The following is a 21760-nucleotide window of genomic DNA, read 5'->3' on the forward strand; positions in this document are numbered from 1 at the left end:
GAAAAATGGATAGTTCAGTTCAGTTCAGTCACTCAGTCGTGTCCGACTCTTTGTGATCCCATGAATCGCAGCACGCCAGGCCTCCCTGTCCATCGCCATCTCCCGGAGTTCATTCAGACTCACGTCCATCGAGTCAGTGATGCCATCCAGCCATCTCTTCCTCGGTCGTCCCCTTCTCCTCCTGCCCCCAATCCCTCCCAGCATCAGAGTCTTTTCCAATGAGTCAACTCTTCACATGAGGTGGCCAAAGTACTGGAGTTTCAGCTTTAGCATCATTCCTTCCAAAGAAATCCCAGGACTGATCTCCTTCACAATGGACTGGTTGGATATCCTTGCAGTCCAAGGGACTCTCAAGAGTCTTCTCCAACACCACAGTTCAAAAGCATCAATTCTTTGGCACTCAGCCTTCTTTACAGTCTGACTCTCACATCCATACATGACCACAGGAAAAACCATAGCCTTGACTAGACGGACCTTAGTCGGCAAAGTAATGTCTCTGCTTTTGAATATACTATCTAGGTTGGTCATAACTTTTCTTCCAAGGAGTAAGCGTCTTTTAATTTCATGGCTGCAGTCACCATCTGCAGTGATTTTGGAGCCCCCAAAAATGAAGTCTGACACTGTTTCCAATGTTTCCCCATCTATTTCCACTGTTTCCCCATCTATTTCCCATGAAGTGATGGGACCGGATGACATGATCTTAGTTTTCTGAATGTTGAGCTTTAAGTCAACTTTTTCACTCTCCTCTTTCACTTTCATCAAGACGCTTTTTAGTTCCTCTTTACTTTCTGCCATAAGGGTGGTGTCGTCTGCATATCTGAGGTTATTGATATTTCTCCTGGCAATCTTGATTCCAGCTTGTGCTTCTTCCAGCCCAGCGTTTCTCATGATGTACTCTTCATATAAGTTAAATAAGCAGGGTGACAATATACAGCCTTGACGCACTCCTTTCCTATTTGGAACCAGTCTGTTGTTCTATGTCCAGTTCTAACTGTTGCTTCCTGATCTGCATACAGATTTCTCAAGAGGCAGGTTAGGTGGTCTGGTATTCCCATCTCTCTCAGAATTTTCCACAGTTCATTGTGATCCACACAGTCAAAGGCTTTGGCATAGTCCATAAAGCAGAAATAGATGTTTTTCTGGAACTCTCTTGCTTTTTCCATGATCCAGCAGATGTTGGCAATTTGATCTCTGGTTCCTCTGCCTTTTCTAAATCCAGCTTGAACATCAGGAAGTTCACAGTTCACGTATTGCTGAAGCCTGGCTTGGAGAATTTTGAGCATTACTTTACTAGCTTGTGAGATGAGTGCAATTGTGCGGTAGTTTGAGCATTCTTTGGCATTGCCTTTCTTTGGGATTGGAATGAAAACTGACCTTTTCCAGTACTGTGGCCACTGCTATTTCCAAATTTGCTGGCATATTGAGTGCAGCACTTTCACAGCATCATCTTTCAGGGTTTGAAACAGCTCAACTGGAATGCCATCACCTCCACTAGCTTTGTTCATAGTGATGCTTTCTAAGGCCCACTTGACTTCGCATTCCAGGATGTCTGGCTCTACATTAGAGATCACACCATCATGATTAACTGGGTCGTGAAGATGTTTTTTGTACAGTTCTTCCATGTATTCTTGCCACCTCTTCTTAATATCTTCTGCTTCTGTTAGGTCCATACCATTTCTGTCCTTTATTGAGCCCATCTTTGCATGAAATATTTCCTTGGTATGTAATTTTCTTGAAGAGATCTCTAGTCTTTCCCATTCTGTTGTTTTCCTCTATTTTTTTGCATTGATTGCTGAAGAAGGTTTTCTTATCTCTTCTTGCTATTCTTTGGAACTCTGCATTCAGATGCTTATATCCTTCCTTTTTTCCTTTGCTTTTCACTTCTCTTCTTTTCACAGCTATTTTTAAGGCCTCCCCAGACAGCCATTTTGCTTTTTTGCATTTCTTTTCCATGGGGATGGTCTTGATCCCTGTCTCCTATACAATGTCACGAACTTCCGTCCATAGTTCATCAGGCACTCTATCTATCAGATCAAGTCTCTTAAATCTATTTCTCACTTCCACTGTATAATCATAAGGGATGTGATTTAGGTCATACCTGAATGGTCTAGTGGTTTTCCCTACTTTCTTCAATTTGAATCTGAAATTGGTAATAAGCAGTTCATGATCTGAGCCACATTCAGCCCCCGGTCTTGTTTTTGTTGACTGTATAGAGCTTCTCCATCTTTTGCTGCAGAGAATATAATCAATCTGATTTTGGTGTTGACCATCTGGTGATGTCCATGTGTAGTATCTTCTCTTGTGTTGTTGGAAGAGGGAGCTTGCTATGACCAGTGCATTTTCTTGGCAAAGCTCTATTAGTCTTTGCCCTGCTTCATTCCGCATTCCAAGGCCAAATTTGCCTGTTACTCCAGGTGTTTCCTGACTTCCTACTTTTGCATTCCTGTCCCCTATAATGAAAAGGACATATTTTTGGGTGTTAGTTCTAAAAGGTCTTGTAGGTCTTCAGAAAACCATTTAACTTCGGCTTCTTCAGCGTTACTGGTTGGGGCATAGACTTGGATAACTGTGATATTGAATGGTTTGCCTTGGAAACAAACAGAGATAATTCTGTCATTTTTTAGATTGCATCCAAGTACTGCATTTCAGACTCTTTTGCTGACCATGATGGCTACTCCATTTCTTCTAAGGGATTCCTGCCCACAGTAGTAGATATAATGGTCATCCGAGTTAAATTCACCCATTCCAGTCCATTTTAGTTCCCTGATTCCTAGAATGTCAATGTTCACTCTTGCCATCTCTTGTTTGACTGCTTCCAATTTTCCTTGATTTGTGGACCTGACATTCCAGGTTCCTATGCAATATTGCTTTTTATAGCATTGGACCTGGCTTCTATCACCAGTCACATCCACAGCTGGGTAGTGTTTTTGCTTTGGCTCCATCCCTTCATTCTCTCTGGAGTTATTTCTCCACTGATCTCCAGTAGCATATTGGGCACCTACTGACCTGGGGAGTAGCTCTTTCAGTATCCTATCATTTTGCCTTTTCATACTGTCCATGGGGTTCTCAAGGCAAGAATACTGAAGTGGGTTGCCATTCCCTTTTCAGTTAGAAGAGTTTGAATGTTTAATAGTGTATGTGTAGTTGAGAGAATTTGGAAATTTGAAATCAAGGAAGAAAAGATGTACAAAAAAGAGTAACTTCAAGCAGGGAATTTGAAATCCTGACTCAAGTTAATGGAACCATGCATAAATACGGAAACATATTATGCATAGTTGTAAAATAATAATAGAATATTTAACTTAATAAAATTTGATAATGTTTGTAGAGGAGTATGAAAAGAAAGAAACTAGCCAAGAAAATGTGATCTTTCCTAGTGTCTATAAATGCATTAGTATGTTATTTAGAGCTGTGATATCAATTGGCATAAAATAATAATAATAAACATTTCATTTCAAGCATTTATTAATATCTCTGGGCTGAAGCTCTTTGTACTCCTGGGTTTGTTACCATGTGTGCATTATTTGATAACAATAAACGAAAAAAGAAAAGAAATTATAGCACAGTATTCTGAGAGTCCCTCTGGAAGAAGACTTGAAATGCATGGGAATTACAAAATGTACTAGTTAGAGTTCCAGCTAACAAAATAACTTTGTAAATCAGAGGTTCTCAACATGCTTGCTCCTGGGAATCCAGCTGAGATTTGCAAGCCCCTTCAAGCTGTGTGAAGAGAGGCATAAGTTTATATTTTACTTTTCATAGTTTATGTAGAAAGCCATCAGTCATCCAATGGCATTGTATTTTTTTTTTTCAAAAGTATATACAAGCGTTTCTATATGGTAAATGTAATTAAGTGTTTAAAATACAACCAGGTGCAAGTATACCTTTAGTGTTAAAGAGGTCTTTCGGTACTGGGGTACTTACTGGGGTACCTTTACCCACGTTCAGATGGATTTGATCCAAAGGACTTCTGGACAGACAAGATAGCTCAGCTTCATCATTCCATGACCTGAACAATTGAGAACCTCTTTGCTGACCACTTAACTATTACTATCCCTGACTCAAACTTTTAACTACAGTTCAACTTGACAGTGGTTCCTTTAAGTCGTTAATAAAGGCCAGGAAGTGTATGGATGTGAGAGTTGGACTGTGAAGAAGGCTGAACACTGAAGAATTGATGTTTTTGAATTGTGGTGTTGGAGAAGACTCTTGAGAGTCCCTTGGACTGCAAGGATATCCAACCAGTCCATTCTAAAGGAGATCAGTCCTGGGTGTTCTTTGGAAGGAATGATGCTAAAGCTGAAACTCCAATACTTTGTCCATCTCATGTGAAGAGTTGACTCATTGGTAAAGACCCTGATGTTGGGAGGGATTGGGGGCAGGAGAAGAAGGGGACAACAAAGGATGGGATGGCTGGATGGCATCACTGACTTGATGGACACGAGTTTGAGTGAGCTCCAGGAATTGGTGATGGACAGGGAGGCCTGGCGTGCTGCAATTCATGGGGTCACAAAGAGTTGGACATGACTGAGCGACTGAACTGAACTGAACTGACCATGTCATTTGTTAACAAGCAAGTCAATTGTTAGAAAGACTTTACAATATCCCTTGTTTATTGTAGGTTGTTCTGACTTACTTTTGTTCATCAGTTCTCCTTAAAAAAAAAAAAAAAAAGTAACGTGTGTGTTTCTGCTGCCTTTTGCCAATTACCTAGAAACCTAAATACAGACCCAGTTTCCATGTTGATTTTGGAAGTCTGTTGAGCTCTGACATGTGTTTGAGAGTCAGCTTGATATGTAGGAGGAGAATCGGTTTTTAATAAACCTGAGTTTAAATCTTGGAGCTGCAAATCATTTATCTTTGCTATTCCTTGGTTTTTACTTCTGTAAAACAAGGATAATAGCACACCCTTTTTAGAATTCTTTGGCTAAAAATTATTTATTTCTGGGAAAGAAGACAGTGGTTTCCAGGAAACAACTGGTGAAATATTTTAATCATAGGAGGTTGCTTCTCTAATTTTCTCTATTTATCTTTGGTGTGCTGGGTCTCCATTGCTGCACCGGGGCTTTGTTCTAGTTGCCATCAGGGGCTCCCCTCTGGTTGTGGTCAGGCCTCCGCCCCGGTTGTGATCAGGGGCTCCTCCCTAGTGGAGATTCCTGGGCTGCTCGTTGCGATGCCTTCCCTTGTTGTAGAGCGTGGCTCTAGGGTGTGGGCTCCATAGTTCTGGGAAATGGACTTAGTTGCCCTGCGGCGTGTGCGATCTTCCTGGATCAGGGATAACACTGCTTCTGCATTGACAGGCTGATATTTTCTCCCTCACTGAGCCACCAGGGAGCCGGAAAGTTGGTTCTGTTACCCAGGTTTTGACCAGTACTTCTTAGACATCCCCCATGGAGCCTTTTAAGGCTTGAACTAATTTGCCTTGTGTTGGGATCTCAATCTATACTTTTAACAAGCTCCCCAGATGATTCCTGGTGTGTTGCCAGGGTTGAGAATGGTTGCCTTAAATACGTGGCATGCATTTTAAGAGCTATTATTGTTTTTTATTTTTTCCACATCCAAGTTTATTTTGAACATCTACATCAAGACTCCCAAATGCAGTCAAGTTCAGATGACAATGCAAATTTTCCACACAACTGAACTGTGTGGCTTCAACCAAGAATCATATCCTTAGCTGCCTTTTTCTCCTAAAAATGCTTGACAGCAGCTGAAGTGGTTGCTTTTACTTATCTAATTACTTCTTTCAACAATAAACCTTTTCTGAGCATTTTCTGTTTTCAGGTACTTGTTTTTCAAAGATGAGCAAAACTGACTACATCTTTTGCAGTCTTGGGAAGGGAGGACTTTAAGCAGAATATCTGGGAGATGAATACTATATGACAGGATGTGGGAATGTGTAGCGTGTTGTGAGAATGGGGAGGAGGGCTCTTTGGCTCCATCGGCTATGAGACCGGAGGGGCTATTCTTGGAAAGAGAGCATTTTGGATAAACAGACCAGAACTACACATATACTATGTAAGCAATAAAGACTGGAGGAAAGAAAGGGCCTACAAAAGATAAGGAGGCAACAGACCACACCAGATTCGGCAAGAACTTGCCAGTAAATCTGTACTACTGGAGCAGAATATCAGAGGCCAGAAGGGACGGGAGTGAATCCAAAGACACGACCTGGGTTAGTTCGTGGAGGCAGTGCTTGCCAACACAAAATGCCTCTGATGGCATGAATTCCACATCGCTGGCTAATAAAAATAAGCATATGGGCCACCTATAGGGGATGGGGGAAATGTGTGTGTAAATTACTGAATGAATATTTCAGTGCAAAGAGTAGAATAATTCAAGGAAGTATCAAGTCTAGCCCAAACACAGAACAGAAGAAACTGAGTCCTGCCAAGTTCAAAACAGTGAGAGACTTTCTGTAGGGACTGTACCCACTGGTACATGACCTGGCACATAAACAATACGCGTGCACGTGTATACATGCACAGACATTTGCACAGACATTCGCACAGACATTTGCACAGACATTTGCACAGACATTTGCACAGACATTTGCATTTTTGAGCGAAGCATAAAGAGAAGTAAGGATATTCTCATGTGCTTAATTCCATATATAACGTGTTATCTTGGGATTTTCATGCTAGAAGAGATCATAGAAATTGCTTATGGAGATGGAATTTGTTTAAAAAGAACCACCGCACACACCATTATGCATTCTTAAAGCCACGAAAGACTGATTTACAAAAGGAAACAAACAAGCAGGGAAGCAAGAAGAAAAGGGACATTGTAAAACATGTGCCCCTGAATTTATGTCTTTTCTACTTTAACCAAGCATTTAAAATCAGGATAGTTGCTCACATAGCTCATATCAATGTTTTGTTGTTTAATTTTTCTATAGCCTTTATAACTTTCATTTTGTGACATTTTCAAATTACCTCATCTAAATCATTTGTAGTATATATAGTATAGTGAAAGTCGCTCAGTCTTGTCCAACCCTTTGCAACCCCGTGGACTATACACAGTCCACGCAATTCTCCAGGCCAGAATACTGGAGGGGGTAGCCTTTCCCTTCTCCAGGGGATCTTTCCAACCCAGGAATTGAACCCAGGTCTCCCGCATTGCAGGCTGATTCTTTACCAGCTGAGCCACCAGGGAAGCCCAAGAATACTGGAGTGGGTAGCTATCCCTCCTCCAGGGGATCTTCCCGATCCAGGAATCAAACCAGGGTCTCCTGTATTGCAGACAGATTCTTTGCCAGCTGAGCTATGGGGGCAAGCCCTAAATCCTCTGTAGGCGCCCTAGTAAAGACAGGCTTCTTTCAGTTCTGTCAGCCTCCTCTCTGTCTCTATGTATATTTCAGTTTCTAAAATGCATTTCTTCTTTCTAGGTTCTTGGGGATCACAGGACTCTTTGAGGCTAAAATTGATCATAAACGGTAGAAGGCAGACAAAAAATGGTCTCAGTGATCCATCGATTGCTCCAACTTTCCCTTTTAGACACTACCCAAGAAAATAGATTTTGATTTTTCCTTTAATCAAGAAATCGTAGAATTATTGCCTGAGTAAAATTTCACAGTGGTTTGTAGATTTTTAAAATTGTGTTTTCCACCAAGTCACTTTTTAAGCTGGGTTTCTTTATTTTTGGCCGCACTGGTTCTTGGCTGCTTTGAGCACGCGCTCTCTTGGTGCAGTGGCTGGGGGCGGGTCTCCAGTCGCGGTGCGCAGGCGTCTAGGTGCCGAGGCTTGTCTGCCCTGAGCGCGGGCTCTGGGGCGCACAGGCCTCGGTAACTTGCCTATGGCTCAGTCGCCACGGCTCTCAGGCTCCAGAGTGCGGGCTCAGTAGCTGCGGTGCCTGGGCTCAGCTGCTCCCTGGCGAGTGAAATCTGCCCGGAGCAGGGATGCAGTCCACGTTCCCTTCATTGGCAGATGGACTCTTACCCACCGGGCCACCAAGGATGCCCAGTTTGTGAATTTGCATGTTGCCTATTCAGTTTGTTTTGTGTTGAATCTTGTACCCACCAAAAGTTTGTTATAATCCTAACTCCCAGTACATTACAGTGTGACCTTATTTGGAAATAGTCACTTTACAGAGATAATCAATTTAAAATGAGTTCACAAGAGTGGTCTCTAATCGCATACGACTGGTACTCATAATAAGCAGAAATTGGGACACAGAGACACACTCAGGAAGAATGGGATGTGAAGATGGAGAATTAGAGTGATGCGACTGTAGGCTAAGGGTTGCCAAGGATTGCTGGCAAGATACCAGAAGCTAGGGAGAGGCAGGAGGAATTCTCCTTACAGACTTCAGAGGACTTAAGTATGGTTTTCCAGCATCTTGACTTTGAACTTTTAACCTCCAAGACTGTGAGGTAATGCATTTCTGTTGATGTCAGCTGGTGGTCCTTTTTTTAATAGCAACACTAGTAAATTAATGTATGGTTAGAATATTTGAAAGGTCAATCGATACCACACTTTGATGTTGTCGTTGTTTTCATCCATCCATGCTACATCTTTCCATTCATCCATCCTCCCATCCACCCATCTGTCCATCCACGCAGCTCTCTTTCCATCCATACCTACATCTGTCCGTCCATCCATCCATCCATCCATCCATCTAATAGCATCATGATTTTGAAAAAGAAAGGAATTTAACAAAAGTAGCGAGGACATGATTTCAGATTAAGGGGAAAAAACCCTTTCATTCAACCATCCATGATTTGAATAAAAAAATGTCCTGTCCTCTCCTGTCTTTTCACTTCAGATTCCAGCACCCGACCCACATTTCAGTGACTTGCAGAGAAGCCAGATGTGATTGTGAACTTCTGGTGCAGCTGGTCATTTAATGAATTTCTGAAATTTATCCTCCAGCCCAATCCACAAGACTATGCTCTTCGGGGTGCTCTGTGTAAATGGAGTCCCAGCTCTGGAGTTGTTAGATTTTGTTACTTAGACCTTATTCAGAGACAGGCCTATTGAACCTTGGATGACGTGACTTCTGGCTCAGCCAGCCCCATAGGCATGCATTGCCTTCCAAAGAGGTTTTGCCATGTAAGTCCATCAGAAACAAGATTCCAGTAAAAGCATTTGAGTCAGATTCTGTCCCTGTATTGCTGATAACAGGGTGTCCGAAGTGTCCAAATTAAGGACTGGAGTCTTCCCCACAGGGTGATATTAGTGTGATCAGTCAGCAGTCTTCCCTTTTAAAGAAACTTAATATCCTTTTAAGGTACATTCTTTTAATATACCCCACGTCCAAGGTAAGAGAAACCGAAGTAAGACGGTAGGTATTGCAAGAGGGCATCAGAGGGCAGACACATTGAAACCATAATCACAGAAAACTTGTCAATCTAATCACACTAGGACCACAGGCTTTTCTAACTCAATGAAACTAAGCCATGCCAGTGGGGCCACCCAAGACGGGTGGGTCATGGTGGAGAGGTCTGACAGAATGTGGTCCACTGGAGAAGGGAATGGCAAACCACATCAGTATTCTTGCCTTGAGAACCCCATGAACAGTATGAAAAGGCAAAATGATAGGATACTGAAAGAGGAACTCCCCAGGTCAGTAGGTGCCCAACACGCTAATGGAGATAAGTGGAGAAATAACTCCAGAAAGAATGAAGGGATGGAGCCAAAGCAAAAACACTACCCAGCTGTGGATGTGACTGGTGATAGAAGCAAGGTCTGATGCTGTAAAGAGCAATATTGCATAGGAACCTGGAATGTCAGGTCCATGAATCAAGGTAAATTGGAAGTGGTCAAACAAGAGATGGCAAGAGTGAACGTTGACATTCTAGGAATCAGCAAACTAAAATGGACTGGAATGGGTGAATTTAACTCAGATGACCATTATATCTACTACTGTTGGCAGGAATCCCTTAGAAGAAACAGAGTAGCCATCATGGTCAACAAGAGTCCAAAATTCAGTACTTGGATGCAATCTCAAAAACGACAGAATGATCTCTGTTTCCAAGGCAAACCATTCAATATCACAGTTATCCAAGTCTATGTCCCAACCAGTAATGCTGAAGAAGCTGAAGTTGAACGGTTCTATGAAGATCTACAAGACCTTTCAGAGCTAACACCCAAAAAAGTAGGAAGCAAAAGTAGGAAGTCAGGCAATTTGGCCTTGGAATATGGAATGAAGCAGGGCAAAGACTAATAGAATTTTGCCAAGACAATGCACTTATCATAGCAAACACCCTTTTCCAACAACACAAGAGAAGACTCTACACATGGACATCACCAGATGGTCAACACCAAAATCAGATTGATTATATTCTTTGCAGCCAAAGATGGAGAAGCTCTATACAGTCGACAAAAACAAGACCAGGAGCTGACAGTGGCTCAGATAATGAACTCCTTATTGCCAAATTCAGAGTTAAATTGAAGAAAGTAGGGAAAACCGCTAGACCATTCATGTATGACCTAAATCAAATCCCTTATGATTATACAGTGGAAGTGAGAAATAGATTTAAGAGACTTGATCTGATAGATAGAGTGCCTGATGAACTATGGACGGAAGTTCGTGACATTGTACAGGAGACAGGGATCAAGACATCCCCATGGAAAAGAAATGCAAAAAAGAAAAACGATTGTCTGAGGAGGCCTTACAAATAGGTGTGAAAAGAAGAGAAGTGAAAAGCAAAGGAGAAAAGGAAAGATATAAGCATCTGAATGCAGAGTTCCAAAGAATAGCAAGAAGAGATAAGAAAGCCTTCCTCAGTGATCAATGCAAAGAAATAGAGGAAAAGAACAGAATGGGAAAGACTAGAGATCTCTTCAAGAAAATTAGAGATACCAAGGGAACATTTCATGCAAAGATGGGCTCGATAAAGGACAGAAATGGTATGGACCTAACAGAAGCAGAAGATATTAAGAAGAGGTGGCAAGAATACACAGAAGAACTATACAAAAAAGATCTTCAAGACCAAGATAATCATGATGCTGTGATCACTCATCTAGAGCCAGACATCCTGGAATGTGAAGTCAAGTGGGCCTTAGAAAGCATCACTACGAACAAAGCTAGTGGAATCACCTTGATGGAATTCCAGTTGAGCTATTTCAAATCCTAAAAGATGATACTGTGAAAGTGCTGCACTTAATATGCCAGCAAATTTGGAAACTCAGCAGTGGCCACAGGACTGGAAAAGGTCAGTTTTCATTCCAATCCCTAAGAAAGGCAATGCCAAAGAATGCTCAAACTACCACACAATTGCACTCATCTCACAAGCTAGTAAAGTAATGCTCAAAATTCTCCAAGCCAGGCTTCAGCAATACGTGAACCATGAACTTCCAGATGTTCCAGCTGGTTTTAGAAAAGGCAGAGGAACCATAGATCAAATTGCCAACATCTGCTGGATCATGGAAAAAGCAAGAGAGTTCCAGAAAAACATCTATTTCTGCTTTATTGACTATGCCAAAACCTTTGACTGTGTGGATCACAATAAACTGTGGAAAATTCTGAAAGAGATGGGCATACCAGACTACCTGACCTGCCTCTTGAGAAACCTGTATGCAGGTCAGGAAGCTACAGTTAGAACTGAACATGGAACAACAGACTGGTTCCAAATAGGAAAAGGAGTACGTCAAGGCTGTATATTGTCACCCTGCTTATTTAACTTCTATACAGGGTACATCATGAGAAACGCTGAGCTGGAAGAGGCGGAAGCTGGGATCAAGATTGCGGGAGAAATATCAATAACCTCAGATATGCAGATGACACCACCCTTATGGCAGAAAGTGAAAACGAACTAAAAAGCCTCTTGATAAAAGTGAAAGAGAGAGTGAAGAAGTTGACTTAAAACTCAACATTCAGAAAATGAAGATCATGGCATCTGGTCCCATCACTTCATGGGAAATAGATGTGGAAACAGTGGAAACAGTGTCAGACTTTATTTTGGGGGCTCCAAAATCACTGCAGATGGTGATTGCAGCCATGAAATTAAGAGACGCTTACACCTTGGAAGAAAAGTTATGACCAACCTAGACAGTATATTCAAAAGCAGAGACATTACTTTGCCAACAAAGATCCGTCTAGTCAAGGCTATGGTTTTTCCTGTGGTCATGTATGGTTGTGAGACTTGGACTGTGAAGAAAGCTGAGCACCAAAGAATTGATGCTTTTGACCTGTGGTATTGGAGAAGACTCTTGAGAGTCCCTTGGACTGCAAGGGGATCCAACCAGTCCATTCTGAAGGAGATCAGTCCTGGAATTTCTTTGGAAGGAATGATGCTAACGCTGAAACTCCAGTCCTTTGGCCACCTCATGTGAAGAGTTGACTCATTGGAAAAGACTGTGATGCTGGGAGGGATTGGGGGCAGGAGGAGACGGGGATGACAGAGGATGAGATGGCTGGATGGCTTCACTGACTCAATGGACGTGAGTCTGGGTGAACTCCGGGAGTTGGTGATGGACAGGGAGGCCTGGCGTGCTGCGATTCATGGGGTCACAAAGAGTTCGACACGACTGAGTGACTGAACTGAAATGAATAATCTTTTGGCCTGAAAAAAAATATCCCATTGCAGAAAAAGGATGACCATCCATAGAAGTAAATCACTTTCTTTTCTTCCTTTTTTTCCTCTTATTTTTTCCTTCTCTCCTGGTATACCTTTTCTCACTGATACAGGAAATATGTCAATAAAATTTAAATATATATTACTCTTCAGTGGGTTCCAGGAAAACAAATGAGAACCACGGGGAATGAGAACATGGGTGGCACATAGCCCCTACCCTACTCCCTGAAAATACCACATACAGATGGTTTTTAAAGGTGAACAGGATTAAACTTCCATGACGAGACATGTGTCAGTAATATGTCCACAAACTCAATTAAAAATCAAGGAACTATACTCAATATCTTATAATAATCTATAAAGCAAAAGAATCTGTAAAATTATATGGGTTACATACAATAATGAACTGATCTGCAAAACAGAAATAGACCCACAGACAATCTGAACAAACTTGCTGTTACCCAACGGGAAGGAGGCTGGAGGGACAAACTGATGAATTTGGGATGAACAGAGATACACACTGGTAGACCTAGAATAGATGAACAGCAGAGGCCTACTCTACGGCCACAGGGAATTAGACTCAATATTTCATAATAACCTATGATGAGAAAGAATCTTAATAAGAATACATGTATGTGTGTGTGTAAAACTGACTCGCTTTGCTCTATACCTGAAACTAATAGTATCATGAATCAAATACGTCAATAATTTTTTAATTAAAAAAAGAAAAAAAAATCTCAGAGTGCAATTACCTGTGGGAATTCCACAACAGTGCCACGATACATTGGCTGCATGCAACTTTCCATAGCATATAAGTGATGCCAAGAAAAATAATCTCTTACGACCCCTTCAAGCTCATCGTGCTTTACTTTGAACTCTCTGTTTCATGTTACTAGTCTCCTCGGAGAACATTCGGGAAAATAGCCGTGGCAGAAAGCTACTGAAAGGTCTCTTCCATTTGGACGTGACCCGAGTACTTGGAGAGCATCCAAAAGGTTTGGCACATTTAAGTTCAAGCACTGGTTTTCTGAACAAAATCGGCTTCTCCTGAGCTGAGTAGAACAGTGTGTCTGTTAGCCTTTGCCTGGGAAGACCCCTGGTGGGGAAATGGTCTGATGTCGGCCTGTAAAGTAGAAAGAGAACCAGCGAACCACTGCTTTAGTGCTTCAGTGACCCTGTGTCTAGAAATGCGTTCATAAATGAATGCATGCAGGTCCTGTGCGGCGGCTGCCAGCTGCAGACTCCGCTCTGAGCGTCTCTACCCCTGTCGTACCCTGGGGTCATTAAGCCACATGCTTTCACTTCTCATAAACTCTCCTCACCCCTCATGCGTAAGGTTCCCTTGTGAACCCAGGTTTTCTCACTGCTGCAGGTAACACCATTCCAAGACAGACGTTAAGTTTTGATATCAGGCTTCAATAATATTCAGTTTATGTTTTAGCAACTCAACAGTCATATGGTGGGCCCTGGCCCAAGTGGGAGCCACTCCATTAATTCCCAGGTGCAGAGAGCACAGAGGGGTGGCCGCCTTGACTTTCCCCATTTTGGGTGAGACCCGAGAGAAGAGCAGCCTTCAGATGGGGCGGTGCAGTGGCATGAAGGATGAGCTGGGGACCTGGCCTCTCTGAAGGAGGTCAGCTGAGAAGAGACGGGTTCTGTCTGGAGTCCCGAGAAGTAGGTAGGCATTAGTCAGAGGAAGATGAAGCAGAAGGTGTGGGGAAAGGGTTTTCAAGGCAGAGGAAGAGGAATGTGCAGAAGACTTGAGGGTAAAAGAAAGCTGAGTGCATTGAAAAATCGGTTGTGCCCTTGTGTCTTGAATATGTTGTATTTCCTACATAAACATATCAATTTAGCAGACTTGAGCTTGACCTGATTAGTGAGCTCAGTGGAGAACGCTTACCTCTAGTTGAATGAATCCGTCTGTGAAGGGACTCACACATGTCCTTTGCTGTTGGGCAAAAGCAGAGAAAGCAGGAGGCTTCATGGGCAGCCTCCCTCCAGCCCTGCTCAGAGCTGTGTCTTGGCCTTGGGTGATTAGCATTCCTGTCAAATTCGCTCCGTCCCTCAACCTCAGAGAATGGGGGAATGCTGAAGTCCTTGGTGTTCTTGATGGGAATGGTGCCTGGCAGCAGGCACATGTTTGAAAAAAGGCAACTAATAATACATTTAAGATTTATATTAAAAAAAATGCATGCGCTTTTGGGTATGGAAATTATGTGTGTTTTTAAAAGAGGGCAAAAGTTGCAAATTTTCTCAAATGGAAAAATTTGTTGAAGAAACGCAATTATTTTAATTTTTAATAATGTGTAAGTCATATAATGGAGAAGGAAATGGCAACCCACGCCAGTGTTCTCGCCTGGAGAATCTCATGGACAGAGGAGCCTGGTAGGCTACAGTCCATGGGGTCACAGAGAGTCAAACACTACTAAGCAACGAACACACACACACACATGAGTCATATAAACACAAATTTTACTAGTTCATAGTCAATGGAATAAACTGTGTGTCACTTAATATTCAGTTCAGTTCAATCGCTCAGTCGTGTCCAACTCTCTGTGACCCCATGGACTGCAGCACGCCAGGCCTGCCTGTCCATTACCAACTCCCGGAGCTTTACTCAAACTCATGTCCATCAAGTCGGTGATGCCGCTTTACATTACAGGGTCACACATTCCAGGACGCCATTATCACAAAGCTGTACTGTGATGCCGGATGGAGGGGGCCAGGGTGGGAAGTTGCGCTGCTTATTACTTCTGTGATATTAGGCAACGGGCAATGAGAGCTCCTCGGGAGGTTGCTAGGCTAGAAGCAATGCTCACAAGCACAGATACACCGTGAGTGCCAGTAAGTGTGACCTCAGCCTGATTGTCACAGGTCACTGTCCCTAGAAATACCAGCTGGAAGAGGTGACCTTTATATTTCTAGACTTCTAAACACTCTGGCATTTAAATTCTTATTCTTTGATCTGAAAACCAAGCTAACAGGAACAGACAAACTGACAGGAACAGAGGGAGGAGGTCTCTAGAGCAGGAGAGATAAAGGCAAGGCTCAGCCCCATCCATCCTCCCTGAAGACACGGCAGCGACCTAGGGAAGGGCATTGGGAAGGGGGCCTCAGCGGCTCACCGGAGGCTGGCCCTGGCCGCTCAGCTACAGACCAATTTAGCAGAATGCCCCGAGGGAGGCGAGGGAAAAGCAAGGCCTGGGACAGAAACGCAAAGATCCTTAAACCTGAAATGAAGGAAAACATATTCATTTGGCTGTAAATAAGGCCTTAGGCTGAGTTTGAAATTGAATTTTACTCTAGAGTTGGGGTGAGCATATCAATAGCTAGCGTGTCATTCTTCACTTGGGTGTGTTGGTTTGGGGAGTGTTGGATAATGTATTTGGAAAATGTTAGCTTTCAAAATATCCCACTTTAGGTATTATATAACTATGTCTTAAAATACCATGTAGCTTTTACCATTTCTTTTTAGTTTTTAACTCAGGGCTGCATGGGTTCAGTGAAATGTCCGACTGCGATTTCTGGGTATTACATTTTTAGTTTAATGACTATTTTTGCACAAAAGCTTACATTTTATTCATATTCATATAACGATTTTCTTGATCACATTTTTTAAACTGTATGTATTGAACAAAGATGCTAACTTTAAAAACAAACGACAAAAGCTTTGGTTATATTACTTTAGAAATTAATTACTTAAAGCAGATATTTTGTACTGTGGGACATCTCAGAGGATTTAATGTTAGATGTGCGCTGTGAATGCCCAGGCTGTGGCACCTAGGTTCCCTACAACTTATTTAACCCAAGAACTCCTTTTTTCTTCCCTGCACACATTGGCGTTTCTTGAGACTGCTTTTGCAGACAGATGTCAAGCGATGATTCTCATACACACAGGAAAGCAGATTATTTTGACAGCTCGGACCTGTTGGTTCGCAGGGAGGAGACCGACACACGTGCCTTTCTTCGGGACACAGGGTTTGATTCCAGCGCATCCGCGTTTGCCCCCACAGCACGTGTGCAGCCCTCTGTCCGCCTGACTCTGCGACCCCGCGGACTGTAGCCCGCCAGACCCCGCTGTCCATGGGGTTCTCAATGCTAAATGATGCCGTGTTTGGGCGAAATGAACAAAGTGGCTGTGCGTGTCCCCCGAGTGACAGCAGGTGCCATTTTTAGTTATTCACCAAGTACTGCGCTTAGTCGCTCAGTCGCGTCCAACTCTTGGTGACCCCATGGACGGTAGCCTGCCAGGCTCCTCTGTCCATGGGGTTCTCCAGGCAAGAAGACTGGAGCGGGTTGCCATTTCCTTCTCCAATATAGACCATGTGGTATCGCTTAATTACCTGTTTAACAGCAGAAATTGCTTAGATGTAGCCCTTGTTAATCCCTTGTTGTAAACGGCTTTCCATACGTTTGTAGCTGTGTCTATTAAAGAGGCGACTGACTTGCGTCCGTTATTGAAAGCGTTAACCTTTTGTCGTTTTGTTGCACTCGGTCCCTGAAATAATAATGGAGAATTACGGGTAGTGGCGTGACTGTAGCTGTTACTTCATCATTAAAGGATAGTCAATTAAAAAATGTATACTGGAAAATAAGATTGCCTTTGAAGAACACAATACTTTGCATTTTAAAGTTTGATTTTTTAGCTGTAGTGATCAGAACAATATTCAGTTAAAAACAAAAAGAATTAAATCTAGAGAATATGCCACATTTGCCTAAAGTGTCTGCTTCTAAAATACCTCCCACACCGATTTGGATTGAATGCAGTCAGTGGAAGTGACCAACATTACTGAAAGACAAAAATAAATAGCGACTCCCGAAGTGTGATCAACTCAAAGCTATGTATTTTCAGAGAGCATCTTCAGTATGGACATGCTGTCCCTTTTGCCTTCGCGCTGTTGTTATAAAGGGGCTCAGGATTCCTGAGTAGAGTACAGGTGTAATTCACCCGATCCCGGAGAGAGATGGATCCTGTTTGTGCAGATGGGACAGATGCAGTAGAAATGGGGGGACAGATGCCTCTGAATTAGCGCCTCTTTCAGCGTTTTTGTTTTCCTTTGTTGTTGGCCAAAGAGCAAGCCCCACCCCCCGTGCTCTCTGCGATGTCATGGAGCCCTGCGGCGGCATCTGGACGCGCTGTCACGGGGACCCGGGAGGCGGGAGGCGGGCTCTGCAGCTTCCTGCACGCAGCCCTGTGGCTGCCGGCTCTCGGGTTCTGCTCGAGGTCCATTTCGGTTCTGAGGACATAGGGGTGAGGCGGGGCTGAGGAAAGTTTGATTTAACTGGGGTGGGAGACAGGGCAGTGTGGGTAGCGAAGAATCCTGTGCCATGCCCTATGACCTTTCTCACGAGCACTTGAGGTTCAAACTAAGAAAAGTAAATGACAACTTTATGTTCATTTTTAATGTTTGGATTCAGACGCAGAACTGAATTTAGAAATGAGCTTAGGTCATGTATTAAGATTTGAAAAACGTATAGAATTAACTGGAAACAATTCAAACATTCATCAGCTAACACATGGATAATCACGTTAGGGTGAAAGTGAAAATGTCAGTTGCTCAGTCGTGTCCAGCCCTTTGTGACCCTATTGACTGTAGCCGCCAGGCTCCCCTGTCCATGGGATTCTCCAGGCAGGAATACTGGAGTGGGTTGTCATTTCCTTCTCCAGGGGAATCTACCAGACCCAGGGACTGAACTTGGGTCTCCGGCATGGCAGGCAGATTCTTTCAAGTCTGAGCCACCAGGGAAGCGCACGGGTTCACCCATACAAAGGGCTACTACCCAGCAGTAAAAAGTAATGTTACCAATGCGTGCAACGACATGGGTGGGTCTTAAAAACATCATGCTGAATGAAAGATGCCAGACACGGAAGGTGGTATAGTGTATGATTCCATTCGTATGAACCTTGAGGAAAGGGAAAAATACAGTTACAGAAAGCAGAGCAGTGATTTCACCGGGTGGGGTGGGAGGCAGGAAGTGACCTCACGAGGGAACTTCATGGGTAATGGAAGTGTTCTATGAGGTAATTATTAAGACTGTATCTATTTGTCAAATCTCACCAAACTGTAAATTTAACACTTGTGAGCTTTATTGTATTTAAATTAAAATCAAAAACTGGCTGAAAAAAAAGTATGGTATAATTCACTAGTGGGGGAGGGGATCCTAGAATCTGTTAATTCCTGGAAGTGACCAGAAAAATTGTGGGGCAGCTGAGCTTCATCCAAAATCTGGGATGAACATCAGGAAAAATGTAAAGTGGTGATGAAAGCTACAAATGAGAACCCATGAGCTCTTCTTGGTCACAGCTGTTTAATAGAGAAACCATCTAGCCTAGTACTTAGCACAGAGAGGCACTTAACAAATGCTGAGTGCTGTCATTTTTTGTTGATGCTATTATTTTATTATTATTTAGAATAGTGCATTATGAGTGTCTAGACAACATTGTAGAAGTTGTGAATAGAGAAAACCTTTATCCTACCTACTGGTGGAAAGAGTCTATGAGTTAATGGGTTCTGATGATTTGAAACACACAAAAGGAGGTAGGATTTATCAGCGACTGATTTAGGCTAATTGGTGAACTATAATGTATCACCGAAGTGCTCAGAGCGTTATTTCAGACATATGCTTAGCTTTTGTGTATGTCAAATCTTGTCTGAACTGATTCGGTCCATGGGGAAGACTCTCAGAAGAACTTCGTATCGGATGAGAGTTAAGAGTTCCAAAGTCTGCAAGTATTGAACAGAATCAGTGGCTGGTGTAGGACATTGAAATCATTTTGAAATGATTTTTTGGACATGTGAGAGATAGAAAGTGCCAACCAAGACTGTAGGAATGCGAGGCTCCTGTTACCCCTAATCATCACATACGTGTACACAAAACAGAAAAGGTAATAGCCCAGATTTATTGACTTTTAATGTGCCTGGCACTGTACTGCACTAAGTGATTTCAAGAATTATTATGACTAAACTTCATCACAAGCTTAAGAGATAATGCATAAGAGCACAGAGGCTGTGCGTGTATTAAGAAGACAATCAAAATTTGATTCTAACTATCGTTTGGGAACCGTGAATGAGAACCCTGGAACGAACCTTGGTGACATTCCATTTTACCAGCATTGTTTTGCCAGCATCATGCTTTGGATGCCCCATATCCTGTCCTGGGAGTGGGATGCAGAGAGAACTGACATCCGGCCCAAACTCTCTGACCTGTGAGTCGTGAGCCCATAGGAGAGCACCATGTGTTAGGGGATCAGTCAGTGATCGTGGAAAGAACCCGCAGTTCCACATGTTTGAATTCTTGGAAGGCAGAATTTGTGTGGAAGCAACCCTTGCTTTTTCAAAGTTTGTTTTCTACTTCGATTTGACCAAAGACCTACATTAGTACCTGCTTTCACTAAACAGAGCAAATCCGAAGAGGATTTGCAAAAAAAAAAAAAAGGACAAATGGTGGAAACGGCGCCCAGCCTTTGTTTTTGCAACAGCCCTTGTAGAGGCGGCAGGAACCGTGATCAGCAAGGTCGGGGTTGCCAGCTCTTTCCCCAGGGAAGTATGCTCTGCGTCCCAGCCACCAGCCGCCAAGGCTTTGCACTGTGTCTCTGGGCCTCTGTGCTTTTTATCTCCGTTTGCTTTTGGCAGCCTTCCGCAAGATGGGTCCTAAGGTAGTGGCTTCTCCTTTCAGAGAGCAGGGGAAGCCCGTGCTAGATTCCTAAGGCAGAAAAGATACCAAACGTAGCAGAAGGTTAATTATACGTAAAGAGGCTCAAGTTATTTTCACGGCCGCTTGTCTATTTTGAAGTCCGTTTGAGGCAATGGTACAGACTCACTGCTGTGTGAGATTTCACACAGTCACGATAACTTGAGTTTTGATAAATCTTTAATTATATAGGAGGGTTATCACACTGGGACAATTGTGGATCCTAAATGGGAGAAGCGGTTAGTATGCAAACTCTAATGGGTACATTTATCATTTCTTTATCACACTGTGCTTCTGGCTTGTTGTCTATTTTCTAAGAAAGTAGAAATGCCGTTTCTTAGAATAAAAATGTTCTTTCTAGTGCAGGCAGTAGATTGAAGCTGTCCAGATTGGTTCTTTAATGAAACAGGCAACATTCCAATGGAACTGACAAGCTTTATTTCTGTTTGTTGTATTTTTTTTGTCATTACAGATGGACCCGATTCAGAAAGCTGTGATAAATCATACTTTCGGGGTTCCTCTTCCTCATCGAAGAAAGCAGATCATTTCGTGCACCATTTGCCAGTTGAGATTTAATTCTGATGTAAGTTTACCGCTTAGTATTCACTGAAAAAATGCAGTTTGCTGTTCTAAACTTGCAGAAGAGATTTCTGAATCATTTTTCTCCAGTGACTGAGCAAGTCAGAGTCCAGTGATAACATTTTAACTCCTTATGTGCTTTGATTTCGGAGTTTACTGTATCATGAAGCAAACTGCACTTGTGGTTTAATGCTAATTCTTAGTCTCCCAGGAATGCTAAATGTAGATAACACACTTGCTTTTGGGGAACAGTCTGAATTTAGGACTAACGAGATTTTCAATAAATACCATCTCTGAAATAAGGTAGGTCCCAGGTGATAGTTCAAGGCCATAGCAGTCCATATGGAAAATACTGCCACTCCTCCTCAACCTGCCCTGGTGTGGAGTTGGTCCTGAGATAACAGAAAAGGAACGCTGGTTTGGAAGGAACAAAAATTGAGCATTTGTGGGTGTGCTTGGCACACTGAGGACCCCAGCCTATCAGTGTGACCCCTCTAGGGTGCCCTGAGCTGGCCCTAAATTGATGTGCTCTATGGAGATGACCAAACAAATCTGGGTTCTAGAGAACGTTAGGCCTCCCCGCATCTAACCGCCCTCGGCAAGTAGGCCCCTTAGGCGATGAGGAAGGCAGCCCACGGATGATCAGGCGGAGGAAACAGGTGTGTCCCAGAGGGGCTCTTTCCTGCTGTGAGGACATTTCATTTTGTATAAAGTTTGCTACTGTCTTATGATCGCATCCTTAAACTGGTACAATCACCAGATAGTTCTATAACATGTCCTCTGCTGACTTACAAAAGCGGAGAGGAGGCTGCCAGCCTAGCGCTCGAATGGGCTACTGTCAATGCTAAGAGCACAGTAAGCATGCAGCGGTTTATTTGAAAGGATGCCGTTTGCTTCTTTTCGTTTGTTTCAGTGTTTATTTTTTTAATAATTAGCACCTTGATTTGAACTTTAAGAAAATTACTATAGCTTGAC

General features: G+C 42.8%; 1 protein-coding gene across 2 annotated transcripts in view; it reads left to right on the forward strand.

Moving 5' to 3' along the window:
* The window catches only part of ZNF385D (zinc finger protein 385D), a 1012338-nt gene that overhangs the window by 832035 nt on the left and 158543 nt on the right, over positions 1-21760 (forward strand). For both annotated transcript variants that reach the window (XM_042241407.2, XM_027962667.3), the window contains one exon: positions 20679-20789. In XM_042241407.2, coding sequence (XP_042097341.1) covers positions 20679-20789 — 111 coding nt within the window. The remainder of the gene's footprint in view (positions 1-20678; positions 20790-21760) is intronic.

This window comes from Ovis aries, chromosome 26 (genome assembly GCF_016772045.2).
Source record: "Ovis aries strain OAR_USU_Benz2616 breed Rambouillet chromosome 26, ARS-UI_Ramb_v3.0, whole genome shotgun sequence".
Lineage (NCBI taxonomy): Eukaryota > Metazoa > Chordata > Mammalia > Artiodactyla > Bovidae > Ovis > Ovis aries.